This window comes from Dendropsophus ebraccatus, chromosome 3 (genome assembly GCF_027789765.1).
Source record: "Dendropsophus ebraccatus isolate aDenEbr1 chromosome 3, aDenEbr1.pat, whole genome shotgun sequence".
Classification (NCBI taxonomy): Eukaryota; Metazoa; Chordata; class Amphibia; order Anura; family Hylidae; genus Dendropsophus; species Dendropsophus ebraccatus.
This window is the reverse complement of record NC_091456.1, coordinates 190,758,870-190,782,155: the sequence shown is the minus strand read 5'-3', so window position 1 is coordinate 190,782,155 and position 23,286 is coordinate 190,758,870. Positions and strand designations below refer to the sequence as shown.

The 23,286-nt window shown below is 43.5% G+C and overlaps 1 protein-coding gene and 1 pseudogene across 1 annotated transcript; both read right to left on the bottom strand.

Annotated features, from left to right (window-relative positions):
- The window catches only part of LOC138786621 (zinc finger protein 585A-like), a 44,791-nt pseudogene continuing 21,505 nt past the window's right edge, over positions 1 to 23,286 (bottom strand).
- LOC138786791 (zinc finger protein OZF-like) lies at positions 9,496 to 11,240 on the bottom strand. The gene has a single exon (XM_069963846.1). The coding sequence runs from the start codon at positions 11,051 to 11,053 to the stop codon at positions 9,971 to 9,973; it is 1,083 nt and encodes a 360-aa protein (XP_069819947.1). The 5' UTR covers positions 11,054 to 11,240; the 3' UTR covers positions 9,496 to 9,970.

The following is a 23,286-nucleotide window of genomic DNA, read 5'->3' as shown; positions in this document are numbered from 1 at the left end:
AAAATTCACGACAGTGACACTTTAAAAGAAGCGACAACGTTGCAGATGAAGCCTGCCAGGACTGTGCAACTAAAGCTGCAAATGAAAGAGCTGAGGGAGCACACTAATCCCTGAGAATAGTAAAATCATTATAAAATATTGTAATATATACCTTCAAACACTCAAACAAAACCTCCTGGCATTACTCCTACAACATACAGTCATACTGTCATCACCCATGTGAGTTCTCTGATGTTTAATTGAGATTTTCCTTTATAATCATTTACAATCCTTCTACAATCCTTTATATTCATTTACCACATTCTGAGCATGAAAACAGCTTCTCCGCTGTGTGCATTCTCTGATGCTCAACAAGAATTATTTTTTGAGTAAAACATTTCCCACATTCTAAACCTGAAAACAGCTGCTTCCTTATTTGAATTTTTTGATGGCTAACAAGAGTTCGTTTCAGAGCAAAATATTTTCAACATTCTTAACATGAAAATAAGTTCTCCCTTGTAAATGTTTTGATGTTGAAGAGGACTTGATTTATTATTAAAACATTCCCCACATTTTGAACATGAAAATGGCTTCTCCTCTGTGAGTTTTTTGATGTTCAAGAAGCTTTGATTTCCAAGTAAAACATTTCCCACATTCTGAGCATTAAAAAGGTTTTTCCCCTGTGTGACGTTTTTGGTGTTGAAGAACATTTGATTTCCGGGTAAAACATTTCCCACATTCTGAACATGAAAATGGCTTCTCCGCTGTGTGAGTTCTTTGATGTTCAAGAAGCTTTGATTTCCAAGCAAAACATTTCCCACATTCTGAACATGAAAATGGCTTCTCCCCTGTGTGAATTTGTTGATGTTTAAGAAGAATTGATCTCTGAGTAAAACATTTCCCACATTCTGAACATGAAAATGGCTTCTCCGCTGTGTGAGTTCTTTGATGTTCAAGAAGCTTTGATTTCCAAGTAAAACATTTCCCACATTCTGAGCATTAAAAAGGTTTTTCCCCTGTGTGACGTTTTTGGTGTTGAAGAACATTTGATTTCCGGGTAAAACATTTCCCACATTCTGAACATGAAAATGGCTTCTCCGCTGTGTGAGTTCTTTGATGTTCAAGAAGCTTTGATTTCCAAGCAAAACATTTCCCACATTCTGAACATGAAAATGGCTTCTCCCCTGTGTGAATTTGTTGATGTTTAAGAAGAATTGATCTCTGAGTAAAATATTTCCCACATTCTGAACATGAAAATGGTTTCTCCCCTGTGTGAATTTGTTGATGTACAAGTAGATTTGATTTATAAGCAAAACATTTCCCACATTCTGAACATGAAAATGGCTTCTCCCCTGTGTGAGATCTTTGATGCTTAACAAGATCTGATTTCCGATTACAACATTTCCCACATTCAGAACATGAAAATGGCTTCTCCCCTGTGTGAATTCTTTTATGGGTAACAAGATCTGATTTCCGAGTAAAACATTTGCCACATTCTGCACACGAAAATAGTTTCTCTCCTGTGAGATATTTTTTATGTTGTATATATGAAAACTGCGGCTTTCCTGTATTTTCTCTTTGATGTTCATGGTCTTCTCTGTAAATGTCAGCTTGCTGTGATGGAGCAGAAGATGGGACTTGTATAACAGGATGAGATGAGAGATCTTTGCTGTGAGGGGCTGAGGGTGTATCTGGGATAGTGGACGGCTCCTCATATGTATCTTGTGTGATATGATCCTCTGAGGAGATCTGATGTCCCCCTGAGCTCCTGGTAGAATCATCTGCAAAGGAGAAAACACCATTTCTCTTATTTCCCAGTAATAGAAGCTTAAACATATTGCAGACATGGAAAGTTACTCTTTTTTATGTAACATAATAAGAATTATAGAACAGCAGAAGCGGAGACGGACGAGCTCTCCCACTGACACACTGAGGCCGGTGGATTCCGTGTGATCTGGCTCATAGAGTAAAACAGGACTCCAGCGTCACTATGCATTATGGGTAATAACATCATCTGCAGAAACTCTGTGTTGTTCTCAGGCTGATTTTGGTTATGAATATTGGCCAAACCCGTTGAAAAGTCCTCTATGACCTTGAGTGCAGGTTATAGAGTTTAATGGTTGAAATAGAGGGAAAATGTATAAAAGCTACAGACGCCATCAGTCCGGGGGCCGGTGGGACACGACTATTCAAGTGTGGGAAATTCTAACAGACCTGGAGACATGTTCATCAGACGGGGAATGATCTGCTGGCAGTGCCGCACTTTTCTCCAGATAGTGAAGCACAACCCAGCTACAGGGCGGCACAGCGCACACATATTATATGACTGTATTCCATATATTATACACACATCATGTGTTATTACCTGCAGCCGCGTCACATCCTCATCTATATTATATTAGAACTTAGGCTGAATGATTATATAGCTGGAAAACTGACAGGACACAGAGCTTATAATATTCCACACAGAATAGTTACAGCCGGTGACTGAGGAGAATGTGTGACTGTTCTCTGCATTTACTGGTCACTACTCACCTGGGCGGTTACCTGTAGTGATGTCCTCCTTATACTGCTCATCACTGCTGTCATCTGTTTCTTCTTCATCCGCCTCTTCCTTTACCCTTAAGTCTGTAGCATTAAAACAATTCAGTTTCTTCCCTCCAGTAACTTCCTCCTTATACTGCTCATCACCGCTCATGTATGTCTCCTCTTCTTCTTTTACCACCTTGACCGTGGCATTAATATAGTTCAGATCCTTCCCTGTAGTGATGTCCTCCTTATACTGCTCATCACTGCTCATATCTGTCTCTGGAGCATTAATATTTTTCCCATCTTCCCCCTAATTCATAATATGTGAGAGAAATATTGTAAAAGTCATCAGACAGTAGGAGAAGTCAGGTGGGATGTACAGATCATAGGGAACATCTCCATCTACCTGATCCTGATCCTGTGGGAGAAGAGGACGGGGACATCTCTCTGGTGCTGTTCTCTTACTGGATCTGACTGGAGGGAACACATACAGAGACTGAATTCATTCTTTCCATCCAGATAATACAGAGAGGAGGTGTGTATATAGTCCTGTCTATTACCTGCTGATGGGAGGGGCTGCTGATCCTCCAGCATCACATCCTTGTACTGATCCTTGTGTCCTTCTACATACTCCCACTCCTCCATGGAGAAATAGACCGCCACGTCCTGACACCTTATAGGAACCTGACACACACAATGATCACACAGTCATCCCCCCCACCCCTCCAGTGGTGTTACTGTATAATGTCCCAGCATTCCCAGCAGCCACAGTCTCACCTCTCCACTCAGCAGCTCCACCATCTTGTTGGTGACTTCTAGGATCTTCTCTTCCTCCATTTCCTCATGTATCAGGGGCCCCGGGATTGGGCTCAGGGTTCTTCCCCATCCTTCACACCCAGGGGCCCCACAGCGCCCACTAGAGGACTTCTTCACTACTGTGTAATCCTGTGTATGGAGAGACACATTACTATCACTCCATCCATTCCCAGAATCCCTCACCTCTCCAGTCCTATCCGTTATTCCATAGATAAGAATGATGTCATGATGACATCACTCCCAGAATCCCTCACCTCTCCAGTCCTATCCATCTGTTATTCCATAGATAAGAATGATGTCATGATGACATCACTCCCAGAATCCCTCACCTCCCCAGTAAGCAGGAAGAGTATGTGTAGGGTGAGGGTTATTATCCTCTCCGCCATCTTGTCTCTGTCTCTCTCCATGGTTGATGGGTCGGTCTCTTATATAGAAGATATCAGCAGAGGATCCTGGAGTGTTGGGAGATGAATGGAGAGAAGAGTAGACAATGGATAATAAAGGCTGCAAGTAAAAATTACAACTTGTCCGGCACAGGAATAAAAAGAAACAAGTTATAAATACGTAAAGACGTTCAGTCTCTTGTGATGCTTTAAAGAAAGAGAGAAAAAAACATCATCCTCACAACTCAAAACTGCAGAGCTGTACAGGAGCCGTGTGCTTCCAGGACCTGCCATGATGTCACAGTCATGTGATCAGTTACATGAAGGAGGAGGAGTCACATGATCAGGGGCTGCTGCTCAGTGTATGCAGGACTCTGCTGTGCTGGATGAGCTGAAGTGATGTGTATGCAGCAGAGCTGTGTGTGTGTGATGTGTGTGGAGCAGAGCTGTGTATATGTGTGTTATATATGCGTGTAGCTGAGCTGTATATATGTGTAATGTACATGTAGCTGAGCTGTATGTGTGTAATGTACATGTAGCTGAGCTGTATATGTGTGTAATGTACATGTAGCTGAGCTGTATATGTGTAATGTACATGTAGCTGAGCTGTATATATGTAATGTACATGTAGCTGAGCTGTATATGTGTAATGTACATGTAGCTGAGCTGTATATGTGTAATGTACATGTAGCTGAGCTGTATATGTGTAATGTACATGTAGCTGAGCTGTATGTGTGTGTAATGTACATGTTGCTGAGCTGTATATGTGTAATGTACATGTAGCTGAGCTGTATATGTGTAATGTACATGTAGCTGAGCTGTATATATGTAATGTACATGTAGCTGAGCTGTATATATGTGTAATGTACATGTAGCTGAGCTGTATGTGTGTAATGTACATGTAGCTGAGCTATATATGTGTGTAAGGTACATGTAGCTGAGCTGTATATGTGTAATGTACATGTAGCTGAGCTGTATATGTGTAATGTACATGTAGCTGAGCTGTATATATGTGTAATGTACATGTAGCTGAGCTGTATGTGTGTAATGTACATGTAGCTGAGCTGTATATGTGTGTAATGTACATGTAGCTCAGCTGTATATGTGTAATGTACATGTAGCTGAGCTGTATGTGTGTAATGTACATGTAGCTGAGCTGTATATGTGTAATGTACATGTAGCTGAGCTGTATGTGTGTAATGTACATGTAGCTGAGCTGTATGTGTGTAATGTACATGTAGCTGAGCTGTATATATGTGTACTGTACATGTAGCTGAGCTGTATATAGGTGTAATGTACATGTAGCTGAGCTGTATATATGTGTACTGTACATGTAGCTGAGCTGTATGTATGTAATGTACATGTAGCTGAGCTGTATATATGTGTAATGTACATGTAGCTGAGCTGTATATGTGTGTAATGTACATGTAGCTGAGCTGTATGTGTGTAATGTACATGTAGCTGAGCTGTATGTGTGTAATGTACATGTAGCTGAGCTGTATGTGTGTAATGTACATGTAGCTGAGCTGTATATATGTGTAATGTACATGTAGCTGAGCTGTATGTATGTAGTATATATGTTACAAAACGTTAAGGAAATTTGGCTTCAGGGTAAAATAGCACTGATATTATACTGATATTATATCATGAATGTAGGGCACTTCGCAGTGGTGATATTACAGTGTACAGGGCAGGTGTGTCTAGTCCATACAGAACTCCCCTACACTGTGAATGTGAATAGTACAGAGACAGCCCATACTACTGGTATAACATCAGTAATCCAGTCATTGTGTCTTTGCTTGAACAATACCGGCCTAACGTCACTTTCATGGAGGACAATGCTGCAGCTTTTTGAGGTCATAGCATCATTAGAGAACGGCTGCTGGAGACTGGGGAACCTCACATGGAGCGGCTGCTGGAGACTGGGGGACCTCGCATGGAGTGGCTGCTGGAGACTGGGAGACCTCACATGGAGTGGCTGCTGGAGACTGGGGGACCTCACCTGGAGCGGCTGCTGGAGACTGGGGGATCTCACATGGAGCGGCTGCTGGAGACTGGGGGATCTCACATGGAGCGGCTGCTGGAGACTGGGGGACCTCACATGCAGGGGCTGCTGGAGACTGGGGGACCTCGCATGGAGTGGCCGCTGGAGACTGGGGGACCTCACATGGTGCGGCTGCTGGAGACTGGGGGACCTCGCATGGAGTGGCTGCTGGAGACTGGGGGACCTCACATGGAGTGGCTGGGATACAGGGGGATCTCACATGGAGCAGCTGCTGGAGACTGGTGGACCTCACAGGGAGCGGCTGCTGGAGACTGGGGGACCTCACATGGAGCGGCTGCTGGAGACTGGGGGACCTCACATGGAGCGGCTGCTGGAGAATGAAGGACCTCACATGGAGCGGCTGCTGGAGACTGGGGGACCTCACATGGAGCGGCTGCTGGACACTGGAGGACCTCACATGGAGTGGCTGGGACAATGGAGGACCTCACATGGAGCGGCTGCTGGAGACTGGGGGACCTCACATGGAGCGGCTGCTGGAGACAGGAGGACCTCACATGGAACGGCTGCTGGAGACAGGAGGACCTCACATGGAGCGGCTGCTGGAGACGGGAGGACCTCACATGGAGCGGCTGCACTTTCTCTTTGGTGCCTTTACAGAGAGAGATTTATGAGACAAATGTTTAAAGCCAAAGTTAGGAATGGCTTTGAAAAGAGGAGAAATCTCAGTTTTACCTTTATGACCTGTTCTCTGTTTATAGCCTGTTCCTGGCTTTGGCTACAAAAATCTGTCAGATAAATCTATCTGTCTAAAGACACCCTTAGACCTGAATCACACAGAAAAGCAATGGGATCAGCTGAGTCGCTGTGTAGAGGCTGGTAACTCTATCCCAGAACCTCAATGACCTGAGGGCCACCTTTCCAGTATAGTGGGATGCCATGCCTTGTTACCAGCAGGCAGCTCAAGGGCACATGATAAGTTATTGAGACTGCTAACACATGTAATGTACTGAACTGGTTCACTATAGATATGGTCCAAGATAAATAAACTTAATGTAAATAAAGCTCCAGGGCCTGATGGATTGCACCCCACAGTTCTTAGGGAACTCAGTTCTGTAATTTCTCTACCCTTGTACGAAATATTCAGTGATTCTTTGCTGATTGGTATTGTGCCGAGGGACTGGCGTAAGGCAAATGTAGTGCCGATCTTCAAAAAGGGCTCTCGAACTTCCCCAGGTAACTATAGACCCGTAAGCTTAACGTCCATTGTGGGGAAACTATTTGAAGGGCTTATAAGGGACTACATCCAGGAATATGTAGTGGCTAATAGTATTATAAGTGATAACCAGCATGGTTTTACTAAGGACAGAAGCTGTCAAACCAACCTAATACAGTATGTTTCTATGAAGAGGTAAGTAGAAGCCTGGATGGCGGCGTGGCTGTGGATATCGTGTACCTGGATTTTGCAAAATCGTTTGACACAGTTCCTCATGGGCGTCTGATGGGTAAGTTAAAGTCTATCGGTCTGGAAAGTTTACTGTGTAACTGGATTGAAAACTGGCTTAATAATCGTACCCAGAGAGTGGTGGTCAATGATTCCTACTCCGAATGGTCCCCGGTAATAAGTGGTGTACCCCAAGGGTCAGTACTGGGCCCTCTTCCGTTTAACTTGTTTATTAATGATATTGAGAATGGAATTAACAGCAATGTTTCTATCTTTGCAGATGACACCAAGCTTTGTAGTACAGTACAGTCTATGGAGGATGTGCAGATGTTACAGGATGACTTAGACACACTGAGTGTTTGGGCGTCCACTTGGCAAATGAGGTTCAATGTGGATAAATGTAAAGTTATGCCCCTGGGTACTAATAACCCACATGCATCATATGTCCTGGGGGGAGTTACTCTGGGAGAGTCGCTGATGGAGAAGGATCTGGGTGTACTTGTAGATAATAGACTACAGAACAGCACACAATGTCAGGCAGTGGCTTCTAAGGCCAGCAGGATATTGTCATGCATTAAAACAGGCATGGACTCACGGGACAGGGATATATTATTACCGCTTTATAAAGCTTTGGTGCTGCCCCATCTGGAGTATGCCGTCCAGTTTTGGAAGCTGATTTATAAAAAGGATGTTCTAGAGCTGGAGAGGGTACAAAGACGGGCAACTAAACTAATAAGGGGAATGGAGCATCTTAGTTATGAGGAAAGATTAAAAGAATTACATTTGTTTAGTCTGGAGAAGAGACGTTTAAGGGGAGATATGATTAATTTATTTAAATATATAAATGGCCCCTACAAGAAATATGGGGAAAAGATGTTCCAGGTAAAACCCCTTCAAAGGACAAGAGGGCACTGCCTCCGCCCAGAGAGACAAGAAGGCGCTGCCTCCGCCCAGATAGACAAGAAGGCGCTGCCTCCGCCCGGAGAGACAAGGGGGCGCTGCCTCCGCCTGGAGAGACAAGGGGGCGCTGCCTCCACCCAGAGAGACAAAGGGGCGCTGCCTCCACCCAGAGAGACAAGGGGGCACTGCCTCCACCTGGGGAAACCTTCGGAGACGACAAGCCTTCTTTACAATGAGAACTGTGAATCTGTGTAACAGTCTACCACAGGATCTGGTCACAACAAAAACAGTATGACCCAAACTTCTAAGGGCCCTATTATACGGGATGATTATCATGCGGAAAATAGTTAGATTGTTCAAATTTAAATGATTATCGTTTTTTGTAATTGCAGGTAATGATCGAAAAATCGTTGGTGTGTCGTTGATCATTGATTTAGATCTGACTCTAAAATCATCGTTAATCGTTCACCAATCGTTCAGTGTAATTCCACATTATTTCTTCTTTTGCTGGGATCAGATGGAGTAAATGATCGTAGTAACAATCGTAACCATCGACTATCGTTCTGTGTTATATATATTTAACAATTTCAGGATAATAATAAACAATCTCTTTTGCCGTCGTTTATCGGTAATAGTTAAAAATCGCTTAGCCTAAAAGGACCCTAAGTCAGGCATGTCAAACTCTGGCCCGCGGTGCCAGGATTTTTGGTCCACTGAGGAAATCAATAGATCTCCTTAAGCTGGCCTTCAGGACTGCAGCAGATTATGATATGGATTGTCCGGACGGCAAACCGGACCACCCATATTATAATCTTCTAGGGTACAGGGGAGCCGGAGAGGTGCCCGGCCTGCTGTCAGTCAGTGGCAGCATTGCGGTAACTTGTGAGCAGCTGAGGATCTCGCACTTCCTCTGATGAGTGTCATCCATACTAGGATTTCCTTTAAATGTCATTCTCTATGGGCGTCGGACTCATCTCTGGTGAGCGCGCGCATGGCTTCCGACAGGGATTTCTCGGCAACGGGACGGGGTCCGGGACTTCAAGGAGGCGGTAAGTTTAAGGGGCTTCACCGGAAAGTTGGTCGGGCTTTACCCCGGCAGCCGCGGTGACAGGTCTCCTTTAAGGAAACTAATACCACATGGGCTACAGCAGGAGGAATTCTTACCTTTTTGGTCACTATGTATGAGGAGCTTGTATATATAGGTGGCTAGGAGGTGCTATATAATTGTGCTCTACTGGAATCCACATCACTGCTGTACGTATCACCCATGATGTATGATATCATTTATGATGAACACACACGCTTAAAAAAAAATCAAGGTTGGTCAGCGACTTTTTACATTTATTTAATTTCCCCCCCCCGCCGCCGCCCTCCTTTTTCAGTTAACCCTGGAACATAAGTCTTAGTAATGCCAGGAGGTGCTGCAGGAGTAATGCCAGGAGATGCTGCAGGAGTAGTGCCAGGTGATTTTCCTTTATAATCATTTAGAATCCTTAATATTCATTTACTTCATTCTGAACATGAAAATGGCTTTTCCCTTTGGTGAGTTTTTTTTTTTTTTAGGACCTGTTTTCTGAATAACAAAAAATTCCACTTTCTGAGCATGAGCTTCTCCCCTGTGTGCATTCTCTGATGCTCAACAAGAAATAAATATTTATAGAGTAAAACATTTTCCACATTCTCAACATGAAAACAGCTTCTCCCTTGTTTGAATTTTTTGATGGAGTTAATTTCAGAGCAAAATGTTTTCCACATTCTGCACATGAAAATGGTGTCTCCCCAGTGTGAATGTTTATATGGAAGATGACTTGATTTATGACTAAAACATTTCCCATATTTTGAACATGAAATTGGCTTCTCCCCATGGAAATACTTTGATGATCAAGAATATTTGACTTGACTAAAATATTCTGAATATTAAAATGGCTTCTCTCCTATGTGAATTTTTTGGTGTTCAAGAAGACTTGATTTGTAACCAAAACATCTCTCACATTCTGAACACGAAAATGGCTTCTCTCCTGTGTGAATTCTTTGATGTTTAAGAAGATCTGATTTCTGAATAAAACATTTATCACATTCTGAACACAAAAATGGCTTCTCTCCTGAGTGAATTCTTTGATGTTTAAGAAGAACTGATTGCTGAGTAAAACATTTCTTACATTCTAAACATGAAAATGGTTTCTTTCCTGTGTGAATTCTTTGATGTTTAAGAAGATCCGATTGCTGAGTAAAACATTTATCACATTCTGAACATGAAAATGGCTTCTCTCCTGTGTGAATTCTTTGATGTTTAAGAAGATCTGATTTCTGAGTAAAACATTTCTTACAATCTAAACATGAAAATGGCTTCTCCCCTGTGTGAATTCTTTGATGTTTAACAAGATCTGATTTCTGAGTAAAACATTTCCAACATTCCGAACATGAAAATGGCTTCACCCCTGTATGAATTTTTTGATGTTGAAGAAAAGATGATTTCCAAGTAAACCCTTTCCCACATTCTGAACATGAAAATGGCTTCTCCCCTGTATGAATTTTTTGGTGTTGAAGAAGAGATGATTTCCAAGTAAAACATTTCCCACATTCTAAACATGAAAACGACTTCTCCCCTGTGTGAATTGTTTGATGTGAAAGAAGACGTGATTTATGAGCAAAACATTTCCCACATTCTGAACATGAAAATGGCTTCTCGTTTTTGTGGTTTATCTCATGTCTTTCAAGGTTTCTTTTACGAGAATTATTTCCTTGATGTTCATAGTCTTCTCTGTAAATGTCAGCTTGCTGTGATGGAGCAGAAGATGGGACTTGTATAACAGGATGAGATAAGAGATCTTTGCTGTGAGGGGCTGAGGGTGTATCTGGGATAGTGGACGGCTCCTCATATGTATCTTGTGTGATATGATCCTCTGAGGAGATCTGATGTCCCCCTGAGCTCCTGGTAGAATCATCTGCAAAGGAGAAAACACCATTTCTCTTATTTCCCAGTAATAAAACCTTATACATATTGCAGACATGGAAAGTTCAGGACTCTGATAGGTTCCTTATAAAGAGCTGATATCTGTTATTACATCTGAGAGTAATGGAGTTATCCAGGATGAGAATAATAGAGCTGATTATCTTCTCCTAGAATCATCCCCGCTGATCAGTTGTTCTCCCAATGGGAAAAATCTGAGAAATGTGGAAAAGCTGACAATCTACTAGAGGTAACTGAGGTTCTCTATGCTATCACTAACCCACGATATATAGGACTGGACAGGAATAATATGTAAATGAAAACAAAACTCTCTCTATATATATAAGCACATGTGGTAGTAGAACAAGATGTGGTTTAAACATCAATAAAAAAAAATATGCAATAAAATAAATAGGGTCCTTTGTGGTGAAAAGTAGGAAAATACATCCTTAAAAATCCTTCAATTAACATGGAGACAAATAGCTGGGCCCTACCCATACCTGCTGGGGTCTGAGCCATGTTAACCCTATAAATGCGGAGATCAAAGCAATCGCAGCATCTATAGGGCAGAACAGAGGAAGAGTTTTCCCTCTTTTCAACATTGAGACTGTGTGTAGCCTAAAGTAAAAAAAAATAAAAAAATTATATACACACACACACACACACACAGTGGTACCTTGGTTTAAGAGTAACTTGATTGAGAGCATTTTGCAAAAAGCGCTCACAGTTTTTCAAAATTGTAACTTGGTGTAAGAGCATTTGTTTAAGAGCTCCCTGTACTTGGTGGGAGGGGGAGCGGGGGAGGGGCATGGTCTGCATAGCGGGGTCTACAGCCCTGTACTCTGACCCAGGAAGTCTCCCTCACCTTCCAATTCATAGCAGATCCACTTCAGGCTGGGGCTTGCATCAGGGGACAGGACTGTGGAGGTAATCTAGCCATAACTGTAACTCCTCTCTCCCTGGACAGAGAGTTCTGCAATTATGTGCCCATATCTAACCTGCTCATGCCTTCATGCTCCCTGCAGTCTCTGTCAGCCTTTCTGTTTCCCATCCTCTCCATTACTACTATAATGTGCCTGCACTTACACTCAGCTATACAATCTGTTATATATAATGTGCCTGCACTTACATTCAGCTATACACACTGCTGCTAAAATGTGCCTGCACTTACACTCAGCCATTCACACTGATGTATATAAAGTTTCGGTCACTGTCCTCCTGCACAGCTCTGTGATTCTCATTTCCTGATTGGTCCATGCCGAACACACCCCTTCCCCATTGCTGTCATGTGACCACACAGACCTCTGACAGCAGCCCTGCTTCTCTATTCTAGCCTGTTGTACTACACTACTGCATTATGGGGATCTGCAGTTCCATTGTGTATCTACAAACTGCTGCTGTTTTTTTGAGTTTTACGCACTTATTATATATTATATACTCCACATGCTGCTTGCTATACTGTACAGTAACTTTTATTCAGAATAAAAAATAATTTTTGGGGGAGGGGGAAGTGTGGAACCAATGGTCTCCATATCAGTGATTTCTTATGGGAAAATTTGCTTTGGCTTAAGAGCAGATTTTGATTGCAAGCGCGGTCCCGGAACAAATTATGCTCCTAATCCAAGGCACCACCGTATATATGTGTATATAGATAGATAGATAGCAGGGCTGTGGAGTCGGAGTCGGAGCTAGCTTTGGCTGGAGTCGGAGTTGGAAAAAAATGTACCGACTCCAGCTTTAACCCCTTAACGACATCGGGCGTAAACTTACGCCCTCGCGCCCTGGTACTTGGCGCATCAGGGCGTAAATTTACGCCCGATGTTTCCCCGATCGCTGCGTGTTCACACACAGCGGTCGGGGAAGATGGCCTGCTATAAATCATAGCAGGCCATCATAGCTTCCCGGCACGGGGGGTGGTTAACACCCCCCGTGCTTACGATCGCCGCTATAGGCTGATCAATTCAGATCAGCCAATAGCGGCGCTCGGAACCTTTCCGGGTCATCGGCGACCCGATGACCCGGAAAAAAATGGCGGTCGGTGCTGTCCGAGGACGGCACCGACCGCCATTACTGTAAAAAGTAATGGTGATCGCCGTGCCACCGGCCCGATCGCCGTGAACGGCCGGCCGGCCGTTCACGGCGATCGGGCCGGTGGCGCGGCGATCAGAGTCCCACAAAATAGTAAATACCTGCCCTGGACCCCTCAGCTAGGTAGCCGAGGGGTCCAGAGCAGGTATTTGTACATTACTCACCTGTCCCGGGCTCCTGATCGGCGTCTTCCGGGTTCGCGGCGTCTTCGTCTTCGTTCGGGTCTTCGGCTTCTTCCGTGACGTCACGTTCGGCTTCTCTCGGCTATTTTCGGCTCCAGCGTCGGCTCTTTCCGTATTTTGCGCTCTGCTGCCCTCTACCGGCTGATATGTGTAATACACTTATCAGCAGCTACAGGGATGTTCAGAATGTAGAAATTTTTTATTTTTTTTTTCAAATTTTTTTTTTTTCTATTTTCCGCACCCTATCGCCGCTGAGTGTTGATCAGCATCGCACGAAAGTGCGCTGCTAATCAGCAACTCCTCCTTTTTGGCGTAGGGTGTTTTTTTTCTATATTCTACTGCCACAGTCTGCTAATAAGTGCCGCACATAAGTGCGGCATTTATCAGCAACTCCTTTGTTGGCGTAGGTTTTTTTTTTATACTTACTGTAAAAAAACACGTAAAAAACACTACATTACACCACACTACATTGAATAAAGTTTGACACTACACCACTACATACCCCATATACTAGTCCCCGTATAAAGATGGCCCCCAGGGTGTTTTCGGTGTCAGAGGGATACGTTATTATTGCCTCCGACACCGAAACAGCCAGTAAGGATGAATGGGAGGATCCTTCTTTCCTCCATTCATCCTCATCATCCAGTGACGTGTCTGGGGGTAGCGTAGCGTACGCTGCCTCCCAGACACGTCTTTTCCGCCAGTACCGTCCCAATAAGAGATGACGGTATGGAGTGAAATTCTACAAACTCTGTGAGAGTACCTCAGGGTACACTTACAGATTTAGGGTACGTGCACACTGCGGAATGGCGAAGGATAACCCTTTGTGCATTCCGCAGCTGGCACCCACCGGCGGACTGATGCAGGGGCGCGTCTCCGCCCGTGTCATAGACTCTATCCTATGCACGGGCAGATTCCATCATCCGTCATTCCATCAACACGTTGGACGCAGAGCGGAATCCGCCCGTGCATAGAATGGAGTCTATGACACGTGTGGAGACGTGCGCCTGCATCACTCCGCCGGTGGGTGCCAGCTGTGAAATGCACGAAGGGTTATCCTTCGTGATTCCGCAGTGTGCACGTACCCTTATAGTGTATGAAGGAAGGGACACCCGAATCCAGCCCCCAGATGCCCCCCCCCCCCCCATCCTCGGAGTTAGTGGAAAGATCGTCCGGGAACTGATCTTCCCACTGCTGGATAAAGGTCACCACCTGTACGGGGATAACTTTTATACCAGCGCCCCCTCTTCTGGTCCCTCGCTGCCCAAGCTACTGTAGCTTGCGGCACAATCCAAACATATCAGAAACAGTAATAAAGCCCTAATATTTAGCAGCCATGGAGCGGACCCAGCGCTTCTGGATATGAAGGACCCCGTATCGCACCAGGACAACATTTTCCAGGTGACGTCCCCCACACTGGAGAAAGGGAGACCCCAGAAGAAGTGCAGAGTGTGGCGTAACAGGGGGATCAGGAAGGACAACATTTTCCAGTATGACGCCTGTCCTGATCACCCCGTCCTCTGCATACTGGATCGCTCCAAGGCGCACCACACGTCATTGGGGTTCTACATTATCTAAATTCTGTCCCTTATTTCCTATTTCAGGGGTCACGTTGATCCAGGGATTATTTTGATGGCCATTATGGAGTCGGGAAGGAATTTTTCCCAGTGATGAGGCTACTGTCGTCTGCCTTACGAGGGTTTTTTGCCTTCCTCTGGATCAACACAGGTTGAATTTGATGGACACCTGTCATTTCCAACCTTATAAACTAATAGTTGGCCTAATACCCCCAAATAAATTAGAATTGTCCCTTTTCCCCAGCTAAATAGGTATGGCCGCCATTCCCATTAGAGGATGCCATGATGCAATTATAGAGCCTCTGTGCGGCCAGGACAGTAGAAACCCCCCACAAGTGACCCCATTCTGGAAACGACACCCCATAAGGAATCTAACAAGTGGGGCAGCGGGGATATGGCCCCCTGGTGACGGCCACATTTGGGACGTGAAAATGAAAAAAATTGTATTTTTTATTTTCTCGGCACATGTTCTACGTAAGTGCCCGTCACCAGTGGGGTCCATATGCTCACTGCACCCCTTGTTAGATTCCTTATGGGGTGTAGTTTCCAGAATGGGGTCACTTGTGGGGGGTTTCTACTGTCCTGGCAGCACAGGAGCTTTGTAATTGCGACATGGCCTCCATCCTCCATTCCAGCCTCTAAATGGCGCTCTGTCCCTTTGGTGACTTGCCCTGTGCCCATATGGCACATTATGCCCACATGTGGGGTATTTTCGTACTCAGGGGACACTACCCTACACGTTTTGTGTTCATTTTCTTTTTTAACCCCTTGTGGAAATGGAAAAAAATCAAGGCTAGACCAACATTTAGTGTAATTTTTGTAAAATTTTTACTCTAAATCATTAATCTTGTCATGTTTTTTCATTTTCACAAGGGGTTAAAAGATAAAAAAAACATTTAATGTGTAGAGCAATTTCCCCTGAGTACGAAAATACCCCACATGTGGACATAAAGCGCCATGCGGGTGCAGGGTAAGCCTCCAAAGGGAAGGAGCGCCATTTGGTTTTTGAAGGCTGGATTTGGATGGAATGGATTTCGAGGGGCCATGTTGCATTCAAAAGGCCCCTGTGTTGCCAAGACAGTTGAAACCCCCCACAAGTGACCCCATTATGGAAACTGCACCCCTCAAGGAATGTAATAAGGGGTGTAGTGAGCATATGGACCCCACTGGTGACGGACACAAATGTGGAACAATGTGGCGTGAAAATGAAATATTACATTTTTTACACTATAAGGCTGGGTTCACACTGTATACTTCAGGCAGTATTTGGTCCTCAAGTCAGGTCCTCATAGCAACCAAAACCAGGAGTGGATTGAAAACACAGAAAGGCTCTGTTCACACAATGTTGAAATTGAGTGGATGGCCGTCATATAACGGTAAATAACTGCCATTATTTCAATATAACAGCCGTTGTTTTAAAATAACAGCAAAAATTTGCCATTAAATGACGGCCATCCACTCAATTACAACATTATGTGAACATAGCCTTTCTGTGTTTTCAATCCACTCCTGGTTTTGGTTGCTATACAGCCTCACAAATACAGCCTCAAATATACATAGTGTGAACCCAGCCTAATGTTGGTTTAGCCTTGAATATATCATTTTCACAAGGGGTTAAAAGAGGGAAAAAAAACAAAATGTGTAGCGCAATTTCCCCCGAGTCCGTAAATACCCCACATGTGGACATAAAGCGCCATGCGGGTGCAGGGTAAGCCTCCGAAGGGAAGGAGCACCATTTCGTTTTTGGAGGCTGGATTTGGCTGGAATGGATTTTGAGGGGCCATGTTGCATTCAAAAGGCCTCTGTGTTGCCAAGACAGTTGAAACCCCCCACAAGTGACCCCATTATGGAAACTGCACCCCTCAGGGAATGTAACAAGGGGTGTAGTGAGCATATGGACCCCACTGGTGACGGGCACAAATGTGGAACAATGTGGCGTGAAAATGAAATATTACATTTTTTACACTATAATGTTGGTTTAGCCTTGAATTTATCATTTTCACAAGGGGTTAAAAGAGAAAAAAAAACACACAATATGTGTAGAGCAATTTCCCCCGAGTCCGTAAATACCCCACATGTGGACATAAAGCGCCATGTGGGTGCAGGGCAAGCCTCCGAAGGGAAGGAGCGCCATTTGGATTTTGGAGGTTGGATTTGGCTAGAATAGATGATGAACGCCATGTCGCATTTACAGAGCCCTTGTGCTGCCAAAACACTGGAAACCCCCCACAAGTGACCCCATTCTGGAAACTGCACCCCTCAAGGAATCTAACAAGGGGTGCAGTGAGGATATGGACCCCTTGATGACGGGCACATTTGTGCCATGAAAGTGAAAAAATGAAATTTTTCCCTTTCACGTCACATTGTTCCACATTTGTGCCCGTCACCAGTGGGGTCCATATGCTCACTGCACCCCTTGTTAGATTCCTTGAGGGGTGTAGTTTCCAGAATGGAATCACTTGTGGGGGGTTTCCAGTGTCTTGGCAGCACGAGGGCTCTGTAAATGCGACATGGCCCTTGAAATCCTTTTCAGTGAAATTCAGCTTCCAAAAGCCAATTGGCGCTCCTTCCCTTTGGAGGCTCGTCCTGCGCCCCCTTGGCACTCTATCGCCACATGTGGGGTATTTCCGTACTCGGGAGAAACTGCGCTACACATTTTTTGTCTTTTTTTGCCTCTTATCCCTTTAAGAAAATGAAAAATTGAAGGCTAGAACAACGTTTTAGTGTAAAAAATAAATTTTTCTTTTTTCACGCCATATTGTTCGGAAAATCTGTGAAGCACCTGTGGGGTCCAGATGCTCACCGCACCCCTTGTTACATTCCTTGAGGGGTGTAGTTTTCTAAATGGTGTCCCTTTAGTGGTGTTTTTTAGGTTTTGACACCCCAGAGCCTCTGCCAACCTGAAGTGGTACAGTCAAAAATGACCAAATATAACGGAGGCGTTGAAATTCACTAGGCGCTCCCTTATATCTGAGGCTTGTGGTTGCGTCAAATAGCGCAATAGGGCCACATATGGGGTATTTCTATAAACTGCAGAAACGGGGCAATAATTATTGGGGTGCATTTCTCTGGTAATAGGTTTATAATTATGAAAAATATTGGATTACAATAAAATCTCTGCACAGAAAATTAAAATTTTCAAATTCCTTACACACTTAGCTTTTATTTCTGTGACTCCCCTAAAGGGTTAAAACACTTTCTGGATGTGCTTTTGCAGAGTTTGGGGGGTGCAGTTTCTGAAATGGGGTGCTTTGTGGGGCTTTCTAACATACAGGCCCCTCAAATACACTTTAAACCTGAACAGGTCCCTAAAAATATCTGATTTTGAAATTTTACTGAAAATTTGGAAATTTGCTGCTAATGTTTTAAGCTTCCTATCGTCTAAAAAAAATGAAAGATAGTTTAATAAATGCCGCCAACATAAAGTAGACATGTTGCTAATGCTATTTAATATATAATTTATGTGGTATAACCACTTTCTGTATACGCAAAAAAGTTTCAAAGTTGGAAAAATGCATTTTTTCACATTTTCTCACATTATTTGTTTTTTTTTCATAAAGATTTGTTATGAGTATCGACTCCAATTTACCAGAAATGTAAAGTACAATATGTCACGAGAAAACAATCTCAGAATCAGCCGGATAGGTAAAAGCATCCCGAAGTTATTAATGAATAAAGTGACACTGGTCATATTCATAAAATTTGTCTCTGTCATTAAGGCCATTTCAGGCTCTGTCCTTAAGGGGTTAAAAACATCTTTAAAAAATGTAGAATTGAATTTTGATATGAATTTTACAAGTTTTGCTCATGAATATATATTATGAGCAACATTCTAATAGGACACTGGCCCTATTAGATAAGGGTGGTCGGGGAATATATCAGTAATAGGACACTGGCCCTATTACATAAGGGTGGTTGGGGAATATATCAGTAATAGGACACTGGCTCTATCACATAAGGGTGGTCGGGGGATATATCAGTAATAGGACACTGGCCCTATTACATAAGGGTGGTCGGGGAATATATCAGTAATAGGACACTGGCCCTATTACATAAGGGTGGTTGGGGAATATATCAGTAATAGGACACTGGCCCTATTACATAAGGGTGGTCGGGGAATATATCAGTAATAGGACACTGGCCCTATTACATAAGGGTGGTTGGGGAATATATCAGTAATAGGACACTGGCCCTATTACATAAGGGTGGTCGGGGAATATATCAGTAATAGGACACTGGCTCTATCACATAAGGGTGGTCGGGGGATATATCAGTAATAGGACACTGGCCCTATTACATAAGGGTGGTCGGGGAATATATCAGTAATAGGACACTGGCCCTATTACATAAGGGTGGTTGGGGAATATATCAGTAATAGGACACTGGCCCTATTACATAAGGGTGGTCGGGTAATATATCAGTAATAGGACACTGGCCCTATTACATAAGGGTGGTCAGGGAAATGTTGTCGGTCACTATTAAGCATTTTGTTTCTGAGCTGGAAGAGTCCATTGTGTGTGGGGAGATCTGTGCTGTTCTCTTCCTGGATGCTGGATGACTGTATATGAGCAGCAGTGTAATATGAAGATATCCTGTGTAATATAGAGGAGGAGACATAAGTAGTGTAGCAGTAACCTCAGTCCTCAGTGTGGTGTTTTCTCTCTGGGAGAGGATTTGGTGTTTTTCTTCAGTGTTCTTTGGCTGCAGCTGTGTGTGTGTGTGTGTGTGTGTGTGTGAGTGCATGTGCTATGGCTGCAGTAGGCTGTGTGTGTGCTATGGCTGCAGCAGGCTGTATGTATGTGTGCGTGTGTATGTGGTGTGCGCTAAGGCTGCAGCAAGCTGTGCGTGTGTGCTATACCTGACCCCCTGTATATCACTATGGCTGACCTCTATACTACAGATATCTGGCATTGTTAGCAGTGTTTCTTTAAGTATGGTGAATATATAGTTAGAAACATAGAAGACTGTAAGCAGGAAAAGACCACCTGCTCCATCTAGTCTAGTTCTGTGTTGTTCAGGACATGGAGGCTGGAGACTGGCTGCATTCACTGCACACACAGGAGAAGCTGCTGTATATACAGTATTTCTTTATTCCCTCAGAAGTCGCCCCAGGATCATGTAGGACATTAGGGAGAAGCTGCCGAGCCAGTGTGATATATACTCCCTGAAGGTCTGACAGTCCATTTATGAAGGAGCAGGAGTTGGTCAGTCCCATCTAAAGTTCAGGAGTCAAAGCTGCGGCTTACCAACTTCACAGCCCTGATAGATAGTGAAATACACACATATTCCCCATATCCCTAATGAAATAATAAATGTAGGGAAAAAAAGTACACATATTTATTAGCGCCGCTCAGAAAAATGCTAATTGTGTCATTTTCTCATGATATGGGGGCATTCTTCACAAGAAAATTGTATGGAAATCAGCCAAAATTTACTACTAATCTGAAGTCTGAAATCTGAAGTACAATACATCACAAAAATACAATCACATGGATAAGTTATAGCATAACTGCGCTATAACCACATAAAGTGAGACAAGTCGCATTTCAAAAATGGGCTCTGCTCCTTAAAGAAGCAGTTCAGGTTTTTATTTTCGGCCCCCCCCCGGGTAGCCGCTGTCATGTATACTTACAGAAGATGATCGGTGTCCCGCGGCGTCGCTCCGGTCCCGTTCAAATCTGGCGCGCGCTCACTTCCGCCGGCGCTGTGACTCCTCTTCTCGGCCTTGTAATTTGAACGCCGGAAGTCACGCGCTTCCATAGCGAATGCATGGAAGCGAGTGACTTCCGGCGTATAATCACTGGTCAGAGAAGAGGACTCGCAGCAGCCGGCGGACGTGAGCGCGCCCGATTTGAACGGCACCGCGGGACGGGAACTGACCTACGGGAACGGGACACCGATCATCTTCTGTAAGTATACATGACAGCGGCTTCCCGGGGGGCGGGGGGGCCGAAAAAAAAATGAACTGCTTCTTTAAGGCCATTTCTGAAACGGTCGCTAATGATGTCCGTGCAGCCCTTCCTGCGTGATAATAGAGTCGTGCGTATCAGATCGGTGCTCGCTTACTGTTCGGTAAGGCTGTGTAATACGGCCCTTAGGGAGAAACTATTCATAGTTCTGAGCGAACATGTTGTATGAATGACACTAATTGTTCGTGTTCTCTGATCACAAACAATTTGTTCGATGATCGCAATGGTTATACAGATCACTTTTAAACGTGCAAACTTTTATCTCTGATCATTCTATTTTGTATGTTGGATTGACCAAGGTGAAGCGTACTTGGTACAGGACTATACACACACAGTGCGATTAGGCACAAGAATCTTTAAATTTTTAAGTGATTGCAAACGCTTGTATTTTTGAGTGCCAAAATCTATAAAAGACATAAGAAAGGCATAAGTTGCCATGTCATTTGAAGAAATTGCCAATATTACAGATAAAATAGCTGAGACTCTCACAGATAATGAAAGGAGCAGTATACTCCAATCTGCAGAATCAGCAGGCTTGGGATTTGAACAAGTAAAAAGTACTACAAAGGTTAACTATTCCCGGAAGCTCGAGCAACTGCTCACACATGTGAGACTAATATGCTGCTCCATGCATCTACTCTCACTGAATACGTGAAAGCAAAACGAATCCCTAGGGGACTAAGAAGCAAGCTGAAACCAGTATTACTTAAGAATGATGTATTATATCAACAGAAATGGTTTGCGATATCTAACCAATACTCTATAGATTTAATGTACCTAACTATTCAACACCTCCAACTGGCACTGAAAGACATTAAAACTGAAATGACCCAATATGATCGGGAGTTCAAAGAAACAGCTACATTAGAGGAGTATGAGAAAACAAATCTAGAACTAAGGAAAAATATTGAATTACTCAAAGCTTCTTTATTTCAGAATAAACTCAGCAAGTTTGAACGGGACTCTCAAGATTATTTACATAATCGAGTATACACCTGGGCTGAAGAGAGAAGAGGACGACGCCCTTTCCAACGTTCTATGCGGGACTCCAGTTCAGACAGTGCGTCTTCCAACCAAAGTGCTACTGCAGTAAGGAATACTACTGATAAAGTTTTTTTTAGGAAAAAACAAGGGACAACCATTAAAGACCGACACGTCCAGTGGAGCGAGACCGAAGACATCGGCAACAGTAACAAAAAAGAAAGCGGTGAGCTAATTGTTAATTTATCATCCCGTACATTGACCCAAGCTGAAGCCAGTGTGTTCAACAAGGGGTTAGGCTTTGTTCCTACACAATCTATGACTAAATTTGACTTTATGGTCGACTTTTACAGATGTGTCGGGCTATGCGCCTAAAAATGTATTTTATGGGCACTGAAAAAAGAAAAAAAGTATACTAGTATAAAGATTCCTAAGAAATGTAAAAATAAGTCCAACTTTGATCCAACAATTGAAAGCACACTGTTGACTAATTTTGAAAAGGTTGTTGTTGAAGAGATTATGGCTGATTGGGATACTGTGGGTGGCTGTGATCGCTCCAATATAACCGTGGAGGAACGTAAAGCTCTGTTCTCTTTGAAAAACGACAAAAGCATTATAATAAAAAAAGCCGATAAAGGCGGTGCCACGGTTATATTGGACCGATCAGACTACCTACAAGAAGCCCAAACACAACTTGCTGATGAAATGGTGTACAAAAGGTTGTCTACAGATCCCACAAAGAATTTTTGAGATGGACTAGTAAATCTGGTAAATGAAGCGTACGATCAGGGGATCAAAGACAGGGAAATCTGTTCCATGTTGATAAATCAAAATCCTAGGATTCCGGTCCTATATCTACTCCCTAAAATACACAAGCGACTAGATCATCCTCCAGGTCGCCCGATTATATCTGGAACAGACTCCCTGTTTTATGCTCCAGCTTCGTACGTGGATCAATATCTACAAGAAATGGTTAAAAAATTACCACGATGTCTCAAAGATACCACTGACCTCCTTGTCCGATTAGAAGCTCTTGATGTCAGAGACGTGACTTTTGTCGGCACTCTTGACATCAAGAGCTTATACACTAATATACCATGTCCTGAAGCTCTAGAAGTAGTACGTAAAAAATGATGTGAAGATGCGACATTGGACAATTTTACGAAGATTTGTGGAAGATTTGTGGATGACGTCCTGTTGTTATAGACTGGTACAAGAGAAGAACTTGATTCTTTTACCCAACATCTGAATGCTGCACATGAGTTGATAGAATTTATAGCAGAAATACATGAGACTACAGTTCAATATCTAGATGTAGAATTGACAATACAGAATAGCCAAATAGATACTAAACTATATACAAAAGAAATGGATAGAAATAACCTTTTGCACAGAACTAACCACCATGCCCCTATGACGTTTAAGGGAAATCCTAGAAGTCAGCTAATGCGTGTTAAGCGTATTTGTAAAGATGAAACAACATGTG